Below are 17,136 nucleotides of genomic sequence, written 5' to 3'. Positions count from 1 at the left end.
TTAGATACCAGTATGGATTCAGGGTAGAGAATTTGAAGTCCCATTATATTATGTAAACATAAAACTTATACCCTTCTAATCAGAGCAAAATCCTGAAGAACTGAAAAACTGTCATTGCTTGAGATAGTGGGATATTATCAAAACGCCTTCACTTTTAAAGGTTAGGAAGACTATTCAGCACCAGCATCTGTGAGTTTGAAACTGGGCTGAGTTCGAAAAGTGGCAATGTATGTACACGGCCAGTGTGCCTGATGGAAGATGTGCTTGCTGATGAGAGCGCCTTCATGCTGGCAAAAGGCTCCCCAGTGTTGGTAGGATCAGCTTATGCATTTCTGTTTTCTGTAGTGCTCCAGACCTTTGGAGAAGAGCAGCTTTAAGCTGAATTGCGTCTCACTTAAGGCAGAAAATACAGTTAAGATAAAACATGATGCACAGCTTGTAGAAAATGATTTTATTTTATCATGGAAACATTTAGCAGAGCTGAGATACTGTGCTGATGGGAGCTGTACAAAATCTGAGAACTGACAGCATAGAGTTTATTGCGTTAATTAGAATGTGGTACAGTGTTAGTGAGAAAATGTATTTTGAGTTTAGCATTTTCTGTGGTTTTTTTATCATGCCTTAAAGTGCTTTTTGGGTACTTCAGATGCCTAATTGGAGATGCTGTATGTGGAAGCCTGTGCTATCTGAAAATCAAGCCCTTTTCCTAATAGTGCATTTCAAAATACTGATGATGTGTTAAATGGGACCACATTGATTAATCTTTAAAAACAGATAACTAACACACTGGTCTGATGTTTATGCTCATTCTGTTTTATCTTTCTGTAGTGGAGTGGTTTTAGCAGTAGAAACGTTCTTGCACAGAAACAAGCACTACAGACCCACTGCTGTACCGTTATTACTGCGCTGTACTTGCTGCTACAGTATTTTATATCAGATACCTTTTTTTTATTATTATTATTTTTTAAATCACAATAGAAATGACCTTTTGTTTTTTCATTACCTCATGTGGGATGGCCGGAGGGTATTCTCACACTGTAAAGGCAGTAAAGCTCACCGACAGATTTTCTAACAAAATCCTTGTGCACAGCTGCATAACATAAATCACGCCTTGCAATTTCTGAATGTTAAATGTTTGTTGTATGAAAGTTACTGCTGTTCTTGCCTGACTTTAACAAGGCTTGAGGTTTTTTGTTTGGCACAAATATTGTTGCTTTTCAGTTTTAGAATCATGCTGCCCTTAGTTGTAACAATTACATGGCTTGAGCGCGAGCAAGTATAGGTTAGACTGCCAAGATATTTGTATTTTCGTAACAGTCAGCTCATATTTTACAAATGCAGTGTGTGTTGTCCTTTCCTTAAATTATTTATTTGTAAATTCAACTGGTGCATATATTGCCAAAAACCAGACTGCAGCAAAAGAAAATTCATCTAGTGAGCTGAGAGTTTGTCTAAACCCGTTATTTTTACTTGCAAGTAAAAAAAAGGGCAAGTTTTGCCCTTTTTCCATGTGACATGGCAGTGCTAAGGATCGCATTACAACGCTTCTGGAATGAATCGACTTGCACTGCCTTAATTAAAGGTATCAAAGTAGGCATGAATAACCACAGCTGCATTTGTTGCTGCTGATTTTCTTTCACTGCCGTAGTACAGCGCAGGCTGCTGAAGGTCTCTGTGCAGATCGGAGGTGCTCTGGCTGATCCCCAGGATGTGGTAGCGCATCTGCAGGACTTTCCAAAGATCAAACCCCATCATATGCTGGGGGATGGCAGTTTGACTAATTGCTGCCTTAATAATAAAGTCATAATGAATTGTATTTATAAGCCCCACTACCACTGAGATAGTCCGTGAGGACTGCACGTTCTTCATGTGTAGCCCTAAAATACAGGGTAAAAACCTGAGCAAAATGATAGCTCAGGCAGGGCAGAGAGCGTGCTGGGAGGGTCCGGGCAAGTCTGTGCCAATTAAACTGGAAAATATCTCATTCCGCTGAGCTCTAATTTAGAGATACTTTGACGTGACTGCAGGTGGGAGAGATGGGCTAAAGCAAGTATCTGAAGTACATGGATTGCTTATTCTAAGGGGAGGAAAAACAAAATCCTTTCTTAGCTTCAGGCTCAGTTTTGGAGACCTTAAGGACTCTCAAGCGGAGATGTCACTCAGGCCAAAATTCAAGGAACAAGTTCCCAGATTGCTTGATCTTTACATAACCTCATAATATAACCTAGAAATTAGGGTTTTGTTGGATGCAGCAGGCAGTCCCAGTGAGCAGACGATTGCAACCAGAGCTCAGAAATGAATGCTGCAGTGAGAAGAGGCTGCAGACAGCAAGGCTGGCTGCGTGGTTGTCTCAACTTGTGACCCTGTTGGTGTGATGAGTACTGAGTAACTCCCACCAGCTCGGAGGCAGATAAGCACAGCATCTCGCAGAAAGCCTCGGTACCTCGCAGCATCAGAACTGAAGCTGGTCAGAGTGGTGAAACCGTGGATCAGACACAAAGTTTGCAACAGAGCCCTGAGCTTAAAATATCAGATCAGTTGTCAGCAAGTTGTAAGGGTGACAGAAAACCCTGGGATGTTCGTATTTTTTTATTGTTTTATTTGAGAATTAAAATTTGAGATTAGAAATATGGTGGTACTTTTAATACATACTGACTGCTTCCAAGCACAGCTTGTACTCAGTATGAAAAAAAACCCTCCTTCTTTTCAAAATCTTTCATAGTATTTACATACTCTGATTTTATTTTAGGAGTTGTTAATTGCTATCCAGAAGACGAAAAAGCTAATGGCAGGAATAAATTGGATGAAAACGGATTTATCAGTGTATAAATTGAGATTAACAAATAGTTCTGATGTAATTTAAAAGGGAACTCATGGATATATATGAAGTAAAATAACATGCATTCCCCTTCCCCCCTGCCCCAGTAGTCTGGCTTCTGATGTGCATGTTTGTCATTTTGCAATTGTGTTTCTATAGTTTTTATTCTAGCTGGCTAAAGAAAATACCTTTTCATATTTTCAGTTTAAGTAAAGAGGGGGAACTTTTAAAAGGTTGTTCTATACCCTGATAGTAAAAAATTATTTTAGAACGTAGGTGCAATATTCATCTTAATAAATACGTAAGTGCTTCTGCAGGGTTATTTCTCTGTTAGAATGTTTCCAACACAACATTAAGATTTGTCATTTTTCTTTCAGATACTGATGAATACAGACCACCTGTTTGGAAATCTTACTGTAAGTATCTCAACAGATTATTTTATTTTTTTTTCCAAGTCAGAGCTCAAAATGTTTCAGTTGGGTGTTTTAAAAGGCTCATTGTTCTTTTCATTAGAATTTGAGTTTAAGAAGCATCAAGGGGTTCATTACTATTTAGAGACAGGTGCAGGTGTTTATCCTCAAGGACAAGTGAATGCAGATTATTTGGAGGAGTAGATTCTCCGCACCTTACTCACATAAGTGGTCCCACTCCAGCTTATATATTGGTTTGGCTGCCTAAACCGGGGCTTACATAAACTCCATTTGTGCCTTAAAGCTGGTATCACTTGCAAACTTTTAGGGTTCCTGTGCTCTAGTACTTTGCATCACTAGAGTTGAGACTTGAGCTGGTTAGAAAAAAATCAAAATAAGTAGTTTTCCCCCAGAATTTGCTGATGTAGTAAAACGAGGCTGTTTGTTTGGCCCGGTGTGACAAATCACAAGCAGGTTTTTTGAAGCCCTGACTAGAAGGGTCTGGTTTCCTACCAATCTGCCTGCTTGGGCTCTGCAGCTCTTTGGCGTGCGTGCCCTAGCTCAGAGGCAGGTGTGCAGGGCAGTATTCCAGGCGCATTGCCCTGAGACTGAGATCAGTGTGCCACTCCCTTGGGAATTTCACAACCTGCTGGTTTTCATTCCTAATTAAAAAAAAAAAAAAAAAACCAACCCAAACCAAAAAACTTAATTTTTTTAAATACAAAAAAATTTAATGTAAAGTAATGACCTGTTGTTTGGCAGTGCTGATGGACATTTGGGAAGACTGAAGAGAACACGTGAGACAAATGGCAGCACAGCAAAGCAGTGTAGCTTCCCGCTGTGTCTCACCTCTAAATTCTGGTTCTTTGTAGACAGAAAAGCCAGAGTGCGAGACGTTTTGAGACTTGAGGAAACATAGCAGGAAAGAAGAGTCTTCTGTTAAAAGCAGATTTTGAAAACAGAATGTTTGTGTGTTTAACACAGTTAACAGTTTAGGGATGTCAAACCTACATTTGCATTTTCTTTTGTATCTATTCCCAAGGCTTGGCGTCTTCTGGCTGGCTAAAGGGATTTGCTCACACAACATTGCACATGATTAAAATGTTGCTCTCTAAAGGTTGGGAAGATTTAGCACCCAAGAAAATGTAGTTATTTCAAAAAGGCCTCCATCCTGCAGTGAGAAATCTTTACAATCGGAGATTTTGGGTTGGTCTTAAAGTTTTGGCGAAAACCAGCGTTAGGAAGAGAGTAAGTGTAAGAGGGCAGATTAAAGTATTTTTGTCAGCTAAAGTATTTATCGTAGAATTAAATGAGCACTAGAAAACAGCTTTTCTGCCACCTATACCAGTATTCTGTTAATGGCTCACAGAGGCTGTCCCTGCTATTGCCAACCTGACGCATCACAGTTAGGCCTTAAAACTCATAAATCAGCCTTCATGTTTGTGTCTGGTTTCCAATTTTTGAGTTGTTAAGGTGATCATGATTACACAGTCAAGATCTTCTATGCAATATGAGCATTAGATGACTTCTGTAAATGAGAGCATCTCATAAGAAATTTCAAAGAGCTTAGGCTGTAAGGATATAGTCAGATATTGTGAAATTTGTAGTAAAAATTATGGCAAAACTGCAAACACCCTAACAGTTTAGGAATGTCAGGGTCTCTTAAAATACAGTTATGTTAATTGAAGAAAACAGAAAGGCAACAAGTCTAAAAAAAAAGTCTGAAGACTTTTAATTTGTCCGTCTTGAGTGTTTTCTTTAGATGAATGACTTGAATGGTTTTTAATAATTGCCAACATATACAATTGCTGTCATGTAATTGAGACGGCTGAGCCCTTGCTCTGCTTGTGAATCTGGTGGCAAGGCCTGTCTGTGCCTTTTGAATCATCATTTATTATACCAGTAGCTTGTCATATGCCAAGTCAGCCACTTAAAATTAAAGAATTTGCACACAGAATGATTTGAGCAAGTTTTTTTCTTGCAGCAGAAGGCTACAGGATAAAACTGAGACGCTTCGCTCCTTGGTATTAAACATCATTAGTCATGACTGCCATACTTCTTGCTGAGATCTGTGTATTTTGCACCGGGTTGCAAGCATTGGCAGTGAATCACAGCTCTGTACCTTCTGTGAACTTGGGGAACACTGCCTCTTTGTTCGGTTTATTCCATGCCATAATCTATAACAGGAGGGCCCAACCTCCGCAATACTGGAGCTTCGTTGGCGGCTTGCCGGGAGCTGAAGGCTTGGGCACGTTCAAATGTGTGTGCACCCACTGTCCTACACTGTCATGGTTCCCTGTAGTAAACCCTTCCCGTGGATCAAACCACCCGGTCATGGGGTTTGATTCTATTTTTGCCTCATGAGGGATGAAGAGGGATGTCTTGTTTGACTTCCCTGACAATACTTACAGCAAGGAAACTGTTGTTGAGCAGTTTGAATTGCATACATCGATTACAGGAGGAGGAAAAGGCATCCTGTTTTGTAACTTAACTAGTCTACCTGCTGTGCTTCTGACTGGGAGAAGAGGAATTTCCTTCCAGAAAATCTTTTCAGCCTGGCTTGAAGTAAGGTGGGAAACAGTTCTCAGTTTTTAGCCAGTTTCTGCAGAGCATGCTGATTGTGAGTCTCCACTGCTCCTCTGTGAAATTCAGAGAAATATGTATTTACTCTGTGATTTTAAATTTTTTTTTTTTTCCTTTGATCTTGACTACAGTTCTCAGAATTAGATATAGACAAGGCCCGGTGCCATCAAACACAACTTTTACAATAAAAGCAAGGGAATCTGTGTGCCGGGCAAATAAATGGTCATGCTGTGCTTGAAATGAAAATTGCTGTTTTATATACTGGTGTGCTGTTTTTCATCGCTTGCAAAAATCATTTTTGTGATACCACTACAGAATGGTAGGAATTGATTTTAGTAACACCAGGAAAAAACATTAGATTTTGTGTTTGGAACAACGGGAGTGATTTTTTCCAATTTGTCTTATGATTGCCATATCATCGGGCATCTTGCCATTTTCTCCATTCCCGTGTAACTTAGCGCATAAATACAGCATTTGTCAGTGGAAAGAACTTGTGATCAAACGAGTCAAATCTCATTGGGTAAATCAATGTATAGTCTTATTACCTGAAGAAGGTGACGGCACATGCTGTTAGACCATGGTGTTAGTACTAATGATTGAAAGATAATTTAATTTTAAAAGATTACAATTCCAAATGTCCATTTTATCATTTCTAGAGTACTATTCAAGCCCTAACTCAGTGTTGACAGCCTTATTGCAAAGGTGGCTTGTGAACCAAACTCTTTTTGGGGTAGAAGTTGAAAGTCATTCCTTTGGTATTATGTCAGAAAGTCTGCACGTTAATACCATTAAATTTACAGCTGGCTTCTAAAATTTATTCTGGCTTGATGAGGCTTATTTAAAAAAAAAAAAAAAAAGGAAAAAAAGGGGTTGGGGGGGAGAGATATTAGTAAGTGTATGTCATAATTGGGCCTTAACTGTTTTACCCTGCTACTCAATTCCTGATGTCTTTACATCTGCAAATGCAAAGGCCACTTTTTTCTTTGTTCAGAAAGGTCATCACTGAGCAGTGGCAAAAGCAGAAGGTTTGATTCTGCAAATTTCTGAATGATTCTTGTAAAGTCTTGATGTATTTCAGGTGACTGAGTGTGTGCCCAGTGTGGTAGGATGGGACTCCATCTGCTTACTGAAAAAGTCCGACAGCAGCCTGATTTGACATATAATAAAATTTAATTTGCATTTATCGTTATTCCTTTTTTGATCTGCTTGATGGAAACTTCCCTGGTCTTAACTCAGTGACTCCCTAGTACTCGATCAATTAATTGTAAAGATGATCAATAATCCCAGTTTGGGAGCAACATTCTTTTTTCTGACACTTGTAATTAATTTGTGAGACCTTGATATATGTATCCTCGCATTAAATCTTGCAGAACATTGTTTTTTTTTTAAACAGCAAATTTTAATGTTAAAATGCCTAATTTGTACAATGATTCTGTATTAATCAGAATTTAACTTCTGCCTTCTCTCAGTGTATCAGTTGCAACAGGAAGCTCCCCATCCTAGAAGGATAACCTGCACTCGTGAGGTGGGTATTACAAAGTCTTATAGAGTCCAGTAATTCCAAGTCTATCCTTACTGTTGTCCAACCCAAACAATGGTTCCTTGGGAGACCTGGCGCAGTGATTAGAGTAAGTAGCCTTGGGGGCAGTGGTACCCGGAAATCCGTTTGGTCTAAAAATCAAATTAAAAAGCATTTTGAGTATGATGAGAATCATTTACTGGTTTTTGATTCTTAGATAAATGGGAACATTAATTTTCTTCTCCTTTTTGGGTCAGAAATTCACAGAAGCAAAAGCAGAGCTGTATAGGGAAACTGTACACCTGCGCACGCATCGCTGCTAGATGTATGCAGTAAATCAACAGAGGGAAGACAGAAACCTCCCCTCATGCTGTTATTCGAGTTGCAATACTTAAGACTATTGAATACTAGTAGCTAAGCTATGCAGAGCCCCAGCTTTTAAGGATCCAAACAGTAATAACGGGATCCTGTTGATACACAGTGATGCAGAAGCACCTGCTGTTGGGGTCAGTTGTGGAGGCAGAGCCCGGATTGCCAGCGTGCCCTGAGCTGCCGTCCAGCGGAGCAGCACCTCTCCAGAGCTGCGCTGCTGGAGGGTTTAACTGATACCAAACATCCCTGCCAGCAGGATTTTACTCATAACTGCATCTCTCTTGCAGCTTCAGTTAGGAACCTGGGAAACATTAATTTCCATTTCAAAAATGCTAGGCTTGACTTGTTAAGGAGTATTACAAAACACAGCTCTTACTGAATAACCACTGAAAGTTATTACGCTGCTGGAATAAAACTTAAGCATTTTTATCATGCGCCAAGAGAAGGAAATTAATCTTTGAAATATGTTAGTCATTTTGACATGGTATTAAATACAGGGGGACATAGCACTGTCAGGAACATTAATAGCTCACACAAGGAGGATTACTTTACAGAACTAAACAGGCGTTTCTCTGTCATCTTTTCAAATGTCCAATTGTGATTCTATGAAGTAGTCTGTCAGTTTTTAAGATAAAAAGTAGAGATTTAACAAAAGTGAAATACTACATTGAATGGAAGCACTCTTATTTTCCTTTGCTAATTTGATATATTTTTATTTTTATAAAAGGTATAGCTATAGCTGATTGCACTTAACCAAGACATAGCTATAGAAAAGAACAATACATGAATTTTACAAGAAGCAGAGTAGCAAAAAGTTTGTTTCTACTGTTAATGTGGGTCCAAGCAGGGGTATTCTTGTTAAGGTTGTTGTGCATATTATCTTACGTACATCAGATAAGGTGGGATGGAGATTTGAAGGGCAAGATCTATAGAACATAAGATCTGAACTGTGAAGAAATGGGAGGTTTTCCAGTTTTTTATTACCATTGCTACAGTATTGGAAAGGTTCTTTTCTATTTTGTGTGTTGAAAGGGTTGATGATAGGGTTTGATAGGGTATGATGATGAAAGGGTATGATAGGTTTTTTCGTTACATTAATATAAAAATAGCTGAAGTCTTGCAGGAGCTTAGTCTTTTGGTACAGGTTTGTGACTGTACAGAGTGCTTGCCTGGATAGGATGAAGTATTTTATTCCCTGTCTCCAATGGCTTGTGTTTATTGTTGTTAAGTGCTGTCGAATAGTTCCTTTTTTCATCTTCATCTCAAAAGTATTTCACTGGTGGAAGAAGTGCTAGTATGTGTGTTGGTATATGTATGTATGCATATTGTAAAACGTATGCGGGATTTTTGGTAGCCTTCTGACACCATTCATTGAGGTCCTGTTGTTATGCCTATACAATCACTGTAGTCTTTTATTTGCTGAGTCCTATTTTGGAGCCCTGCTATTGTTCACTCACGTAGTGACAGACTTAGCGTATGCTCATAAAGTTGCCTGGCTCTTGCGGTGATGAGCGACAACCCTTCAGTTTCTTCAGTTAGATGCTTTGAGAGCCTCAGTTGTGAATGTTTTAATTCTTACAGAATTAGAAACTTCATTTTTCTGTAAACCTTTTGGTTTCTTTAAAATACCAAAAAACAAACCACAAACATAAACCCAAAAAAACCCATAATAGAAATGTAAGGAGTGGGACATGACCAGCACAGTTAAGGAAATCTTACAGCAGATAACATGATGATAGTAACTGTTTTGCATGTTGACTGCACAACGCTTACATACCCTGTAAACTGATAAAGGGGTCCAGCATATTCAATAAGACCTGTTGGCATTATAATCCCATCCTAGTCTGACTGTAGAGAAGTGCTTTGGGGTCTTTTTGCCCTGGGTGATCAGAAGTCACAAGCAAATTTTATACCAAGTTCTTCATGGTATTTCTTAGAATATACTATAGAATAGCCTATCCAGTCACATAAGCAGAGGTATAAATGTGTATTCAGTATCTGAGAATTAAAAATGTCTCCTGCCTCTCAAGTGCTGGAAATCCTTCAGCTATTGATCAGATCCAGATTGCCGCCTTTTTAGAGTCAAATAAGGGACCTGCTCTTGCCAGCCAAATATAAAAGCATCTCTGTAAAGCTTCTTTAAATAAGAATCCCACTGACTGCTCTAATTTTCTCATCCTCGTTATCACTGAATTTTAATACTGTTAATTATAAAATTTTATTAGCTAATATACAGGCGGCAAATCGAAAAGTTGGACTGTTCTAGAGAGGAAAATTTGCTGTGGATGGTGTCCTGCGTGAACTAATCATCCGAGCTGCTTGGAGCGTATCTGAGCTTCCTGCATCCCTGCATAGAGAGGTCCTCCTGGTCTGATTCTAGAAACAGGTAGTCTCTTAGTGCCAATGGGGGATTGGCCAAAGTACCACAAGCAGTCAGAACACTCTGCTAAGTCCTGCCATTGCTGAAGAAAGAAATGCAACACATTAGTGTCTGTAATATCGTATTTCTATGAATTTATTCCAAAACAAGATCAGAACATATGACAAACTTCCAGTAAGTGTTAAAAGTTGCCCTGTGCCAGAGGGAACAAAAAAAGGAGAGAGATATTCTGTGTTTTAAAATACCTTCATCCCAGCCCTTGAACTGCAGAGTAAACCATGGTGTGTCTGCAGCATGAACGCTGTTGTAGAAACTGAGAAATAAAATCTGCGGTTTTTAGAAACTAGTGAGAATTGAGCTAAATAAAATAGAGCTATGAAAGAATCAGTCAGTTTGCAGGTATTTAGCTGGAGAACAGAACATATTAAATACACATTTTCTCATTAAAGAGTCCATTTACCAAAAAAAAAGCTCTTTGAAGCTTATTTTTACCTAATAAAGTTAAAATTGAAAGAATACATTATCAGTGCGCATTTTCCTACTTCTGCATTAATTCGTTATAATGCAGAGAAGTGTTTTTCATTACAAGTATTGAACAATTTATGCAGCTGAGCCAGATTTGAAGTGAAAATATATTCAGCGAGCAGTAACTTGTTTAACCTTTCTCTCTGGTCTCAGCCTCTCCCGCTAGCGTTGAGCTTTGTGATCTGCTCTTTCTCAGCTGGGTTTCTATTAGCAGCCATGCGTGAGTCCGTGGAGAGCAGAATCTTTTGCTAAGTGGTTGAATTATTCAGCTGTATAAACAAATTCATAAATATTAGGAAGAGAATTTTGGTCCAGAGAACATCAAAGAGGTCAGTGGGAGGTAACAACATGTAATTTGGTAAGGTATTAGCACGTAAATTGCTCCTCTTGCCTTACTGTATTCCACCTGTTGACATAAGCAAGAGTGATGATAAGGGGAAAAAGCACTTGTTAAAGAATAATTGGAAATCACACGGTAAAAAAAAAAAAACACCTTTTATTTAAGGTGCAAAGGCACGTGTTGTACAAGTGCTGATGCTGAGAGGTATATTCAACAGAATGACCTACTTAATATGAACTGCTTCTCAAATCCAGAGAATCCGAGTTTCTGCTCTGTTACACCAGTTTCGTATTAGAGCAACACACAGATGAGCGGAGTTACACTGAGGTAAAAAGAGCACTGCAATCATTTGGCATTTTTTTATTGTGAAGGTGTAACAGAGCCAAGGTTTTCAACACTGCATGAGGTTCATTTGTAAAGTTGATGATTCCATTACATTTTAAGGATGTTTGACTTCTGCATGCGGCTTACATCCAAATTGTAATGTTGTTTGTGCAATTAATATTGTATTACCTCCCTGGAATTTGTATTTGTTGGGCATATAATCTTTTATATACACACATGTGCACGTGCGCATGCAGGCGTATGTAGGACATCCTTGACTGCTATTGAAGGCACTCCACAATAAATTTTAAATAATTATGTACAGGAAAAAAATCAAACAGACAAATGATGGAGATAATTAAAATCACTGACCTTTTTCCATCCTGTTATGAGGCTTCATCCTAATTCAGTGCCAGTAGTTAAGAAGCCTGTTAAACAGCATCTCTATGTATCCCTGTGAAAATGGCCTCTCTGAGTAGTCACAAAACACAGCGTAGACTGGGCATATATAACGTATATCCTTGTTAAAGCTGTTCTTAAAGATGGCTTTATCTGTATGATATTCACACAGTATGACTTCCCAGCTTTCGTAGTAACTAAGCTCTTTTCCAAAGGAATGGCTACGGTAAGGCACTTGCCAAGTCTGCCCCATTTATCTGTTCATAAACTTGTTTTCATTGGCTTCGCACCTTGGTTTGAAAAAATCAGAAACAAAGCAGTGATGGATACGTCACTGACCTTTGTGTTCCTTGCAGGTATCATAGCGAGACTTGAACCTTTCTTGTGTGTGGCCTCTGCATCAGTGCTATACAAATAAGCCCATTGAAAACAAATATCTCACAATTATTTTTTTCTTTTTTTTTTCTAAGTTAGAAGCAGTTTTTAAAACTGTGCCAAACACAGGCTAAACAAACATTAGGAATGTTTGGAACAGCAATAGGAAATTTTTCCCATAAATAAAAAGTCCTGAGAAGTCAAAAGACTTAGCATTCAGCTGGTCTTCACTGGATATAGAAAAAATGAAGTAGCTAAGGCTGCCTTTACTCATGCTCAATGATACTTTGATCCAAAAATACTACCAAATCAGAAAGAAACTCTGCAGAGGATAATTACAATGTGTTTTCAGCTAACAGCTTTAGTTAAAATGACCGTTTTCTTGCTACTGCTTTGATTTTATTTAAAAATGTATTTCCTTTCTTAGGTGGGTTTTAGTTCCGGTCCAGGAGGATGTTTTAGTTTTGTCTCCTTAAAGCCGACTGTGTGTGAAAGTTCCGCTAATGAAGCTTCTGAACGGAACTCTTTTGGCTTTCGGTGCTCACGTGCAGCTGGAGGATACGTGGGTGCCTGTGTGTGTCTGTAGCCCAGCTGGTTCTGAGGGAATGAGAAGGCCCCTGCTGAGTTCTTGAAGGAGCTCCCTTAGAGTCTAAATGTACACATGCGATCTAGATATCAGAAAACCCTAACATCGTAAATTTAAAAAGTTACAAAAAAAACCCAGAACACCAAAACCCCGGCAGTAGAACTCGGTGAATTAAGGTTCCTTTGTATTTTTGTATTTATGTACAGGAAAAAAAATCAAACAGACAAATGATGGAGATAATTAAAATCACTGGCCACTTATACAAGCAAACAGTGGTACACATCAACGTTTACACTGAAGTTTTTGTGAGTTGGTGAAAGTGATCAGTAGAGGCTCAATGTTAACAGAAGCGGTTATTTCCCTCTTTAACTCATCACCCACCGAGAAGAACTGCAAACCCAGCTACAATTGCCTGGCAGTCCAGCGGAGCTTTTCTCTGATGCTTTGCTCCAGTCACCTGCCAGTTCTCAGTTTCAAATGTTTGCACACAGAGTATAATATTATAATTTGTTTTAGGATTTGCAAGTACTCTGAAGATGCCCTGTCACATTACTAATCCATTTCTGAAATGGAATGCTTTTGCCTGTAGAAATTTTCCAGTTCTGTCATATAAATTCACTGTATTCACAGAGATAAATATAAAATCTCAATAGACAGGCAACAAAACCGTATTCATGACAGGATTCTTTTTTTAACAACTGCCTGAGACTAGTGTCTTGTCTGGAGGGTTTTAGTTAGGAATTGTTGCAAGTTCCTATAATACCAGCAATAAAATGTTTTCACTTTTTCTCCATTCATGTTGTTATCTTCCTATTGAAGAAGTAGCCTACATTTAAAATATGTAAGACTTTTTTTCTTTTTCGAAATGATGCAGTCATTTCAGGCCCTTTGAAAACAGTTACCACACCGGTCAACTCTTGTTTGCTGTTAGGTAGGAAAAGGAAGTCTTTTAGAACATTATAAATCTTTCCAGTGATGGAACAATTTTTCAAAAGTGATGAACCATCACAATAGCTTTATACTTGCTGGGAATGTGGAAGAGTTATTATTAGGCTGTACACTAGGATGTAATTTTTGTTGGTTTGGACATCTGAAATCTTTATACTCCACTGAGATAACTGGGGAGAAGTGCTAATTTTAATAGGCTTTTTTTCTGAAAAGATGGAAAAAAGAAACTGAAGTGTCAGTTTACTGTGAGTATTTTGTGTTTTATTATAGGTGGATCGTTTCATACTCTTGTACTTCAGGTTGTAGAACTGTTGACTTTTGCTCCCCAAAGAGTTTCCTCCTTTAAATTTAGCGAGGAGGGATGATCCGGTGGTTCAGATTATCGAGCTGATTTCTGGGAGCTCTGCAGTTCCTCACTTGTCTGTAAACTTCCTGGACAATCGCAGATGAGTTACTTCACCCGAGATACTTAGCAGGCAGATTGTGTTCTCACACCCTTGCATGTTGTGTGCATTTACACTGCATGGTCTCTGGAGCTCGGATGGGCTGGTGTCACGCAGCATATCTAGTGTTGGGGTCTTTTTGGTGATACCACAGATCACACAGTTTAGTCAAGTCCAGAAGCGCAAGATTTAGGCGCTTGACCATTTAATCTACCACTTGCCCTTGCTCGGAGCGGGTACGGCAGTGGTTTAATTTCTCACAGCACTGGCACAAACAGCTCTGTGATGGAAGGTAACTTGTAAATTTAAGAGTTTTATAGGTGTTCCACTGTATTAGTGCACGTAACAATACAGTACGCTTACACCCATTAAATGAATCTTTTGTTTCCCCTTTTTGGCTGTTTGTACAAGCAATATTTAATGCTAACAGTTTGTATTAGCAGAGCCCTGAGGATGACGTGATCCACGCAGCTCATTCTTTCTCACTCCATTTTAAGCCGTTCAGAAGTGCAATGTTTCCTGAAGGTCTGCTTTTGGTTTCCCTATATTCCATCCACAGGGGAAATCCTGGGATAGTAGATTATTGTCTGTACTTTTACATTACATCTCTTCCTATTTTCAATACTACATTATGAACAGTATGCTTACTGTATGGGTTCCCTTGTTAAGAAACATTACAATTTCTGTTGTTTCTTCTAGGTAGAGAACAGACCCAAATATTATGGAAGAGAGTAAGTAACATACATCTCTGAAAGCGGTTTATCCAGACACGTTGGTTGATAATAGTTACAGAAAAGGTTGCAAGTGCTTGCTCTGGGCCTTTGTTTCTTTCTGTGTGGCTTGCTCATCATCAGATTATTATCACAGCGTCATCGCTTTCATCTGCCTAAAGTTACAGCTGTGTTTTCTGGTGGATATGGATATCACTGAGCACTTTCAAGGGGTTGTCTCTTTCTACCCCCACCTTCAGTTGGCTTTTACAAAAGATGTTTGTGTGCAGGAAAAAAAAAGATATCACAAATGCAATATAAGTGTACAGTATATATGTGCCTTCTATTTCAGACCACTAAGGCAAAGATGGTTAGGTTTAGTGTGGGGAAACAAAGCAGATCTTACTTGTGTTTCTTTTGGAAAAAGATATGTAGTAGTGCTAGGTTATTACACCAGTAACTACTGAGATTATATGCAGTCCCCAAGATTTTAGCAAATAGCCATAATATCCCTGAATGCTGCAAAATGTTGGATCGCATGCCACTGGCACAAAAGATGTGAAGCCATCAGGAGAAAATGGATTTATTTCTACATATTAAATTGATTGATGCAGATTTAAAAAGCAATAAACTTGTTTCATAGATTTTGTTTCATAGAAGCTTTTCTAAACCATTTAAAGTGACTTCAAATGTGGGCAGAAAGGGAGATGAATTTAAGCTGTAGGTTCCTGCAAATCTGTGATTTTTATATTTGTTTCTTTTTTAATTACTGTGGTTGGTAGTTTTTAAAAGAAGAGGAAAAGGTGATTTAAAAGTGAAAAGACCCGTGTTTCAAGAAGTCTTTGTTCCTTAGATTCCATGGGATGATCTCAAGGGAGGAAGCTGACCAATTATTAAGTGTTGCAGAGGGAAGCTATCTCATTCGTGAAAGCCAACGGCAACCTGGAACCTACACTTTGGCATTAAGGTTGGTAATTAATATTTCATTTTAAAATTTATAAAATATTCAAAAGATTGTACTGTGTTGTTGACCTTAGTGCTTAAACTTCCTTGTGATGGTTTTAATTTTTTTAAAAATTATGGTCTGCATTTAATGAACTGGTACTTTTTTACTGTAGTTACAGATTTGGTATCTTTAACCTTCCCTAACCCCTTCTGAAGTGCTAACATTCCTTATTCTTTGCACCACCAGGACAACAGCAATTGTATTTTTGCTGGTGGTGCTTCGTTTTGCTGTTCTCCCACTATGTTCCAGACATGACCCCACGTAGACACTGGGAGAGCAGGCAGTCAAGAAATAAAAGGCATCTTACTAGTTCACGTGACTACTGTGTGGGTTACTTACTAGCTAGCTAGCTGTTGCTGAAGAGCAATTAATTCTCTCTAGTCCCTCTGTGGAATGGCCAGTAAATCACGAGGTTTTTTTATCTGAACGCCTGTTAGCTAACAATGTTTGCAGATCTGTTTCCTCACCTTGCAGAAGTCGTAGCAAGTGGATCAGATATAAATAAAAAACTGAAATAAAAATAACTATTTAAACTATATATAACTAATAAAAAGTTTTAAATAGTTCAATTGCTCTTAAGGTAATGGAGGTTATTTTGGCCTGGGCTGTACACCTAAGTACTGAGATGGGAGATGGTGATTATTAGCACTGTTTTAAATCTAAGTGGAATAGAAAAACATTGAAGGAGAAGATGCTGTTACTGAAAGTTTTATATGGGTAAAACAAGATTACGATTATATATAATTATTTATACGATTATATATACAATTATGAAATAATAGGTTGTGATGAATTAGTTTTCTTTCTCGGGGGTGGGGGGGAAGGTATATTTTACTGAGATACTTGTTTCTCTAGTAATAAGATTCCAAATAGAAACGTTATTGACATTTACACTGGTTTGCATTAAGAGAGTAAATAAATTGGTGTTGCTTATTAGGGTCTAATATTCCATTTCATCTACTTCTGCTCTTGCAATAGTCATTTAAAGCTAAAAAGAAAACAGTTGTTGTAACACCTACTCAGAACTCCTGCCCCTTGCTTTGGATGGTGCAGAAGGCACAGGGCTGTGAACAATGAAGCTGCTGAACATCTTGCAGGATGTGTTGATACAGCGTGTTTGACAAATGCTCCTCCAGTCCAGCAAGTCAAAAAATGGGTCTTTTCTAGGTTTAATGGTTTCTCTTTCAAACTGGAAAACCTCTCTGAAAGCAATAAAATCTGTTTTTATACCCGATAAAAAAGAGAATGGATAGCTGTTGGTGATCAATTTGGGAGTCAGTCTCAAATGACAGCAAAGCTGTTATCATTGATTTATTTTGAGGAAATTCAGCATTAGCAAAACACCTCAGAATCTGAAACTGCAGCATGTTGCAGCCATTTCGTTATGTTTAAGCGCTT

At 38.5% G+C, this 17,136-nt stretch overlaps 1 protein-coding gene across 2 annotated transcripts in view; it reads left to right on the top strand.

Moving 5' to 3' along the window:
- Positions 1-17,136, top strand: part of CHN1 (chimerin 1) — a 108,592-nt gene that overhangs the window by 21,242 nt on the left and 70,214 nt on the right. For both annotated transcript variants that reach the window (XM_054209106.1, XM_054209105.1), the window contains exons 2-5: positions 3,196-3,234; positions 7,281-7,336; positions 14,722-14,753; positions 15,586-15,699. In XM_054209106.1, coding sequence (XP_054065081.1) covers positions 3,196-3,234; positions 7,281-7,336; positions 14,722-14,753; positions 15,586-15,699 — 241 coding nt within the window. The remainder of the gene's footprint in view (positions 1-3,195; positions 3,235-7,280; positions 7,337-14,721; positions 14,754-15,585; positions 15,700-17,136) is intronic.

The sequence above is a fragment of the Rissa tridactyla genome, chromosome 7 (assembly GCF_028500815.1).
Source record: "Rissa tridactyla isolate bRisTri1 chromosome 7, bRisTri1.patW.cur.20221130, whole genome shotgun sequence".
Taxonomy (NCBI): Eukaryota; Metazoa; Chordata; class Aves; order Charadriiformes; family Laridae; genus Rissa; species Rissa tridactyla.
Note: the sequence above shows the minus strand (reverse complement) of the source record. Positions and strands in the feature narration are given on the sequence as shown.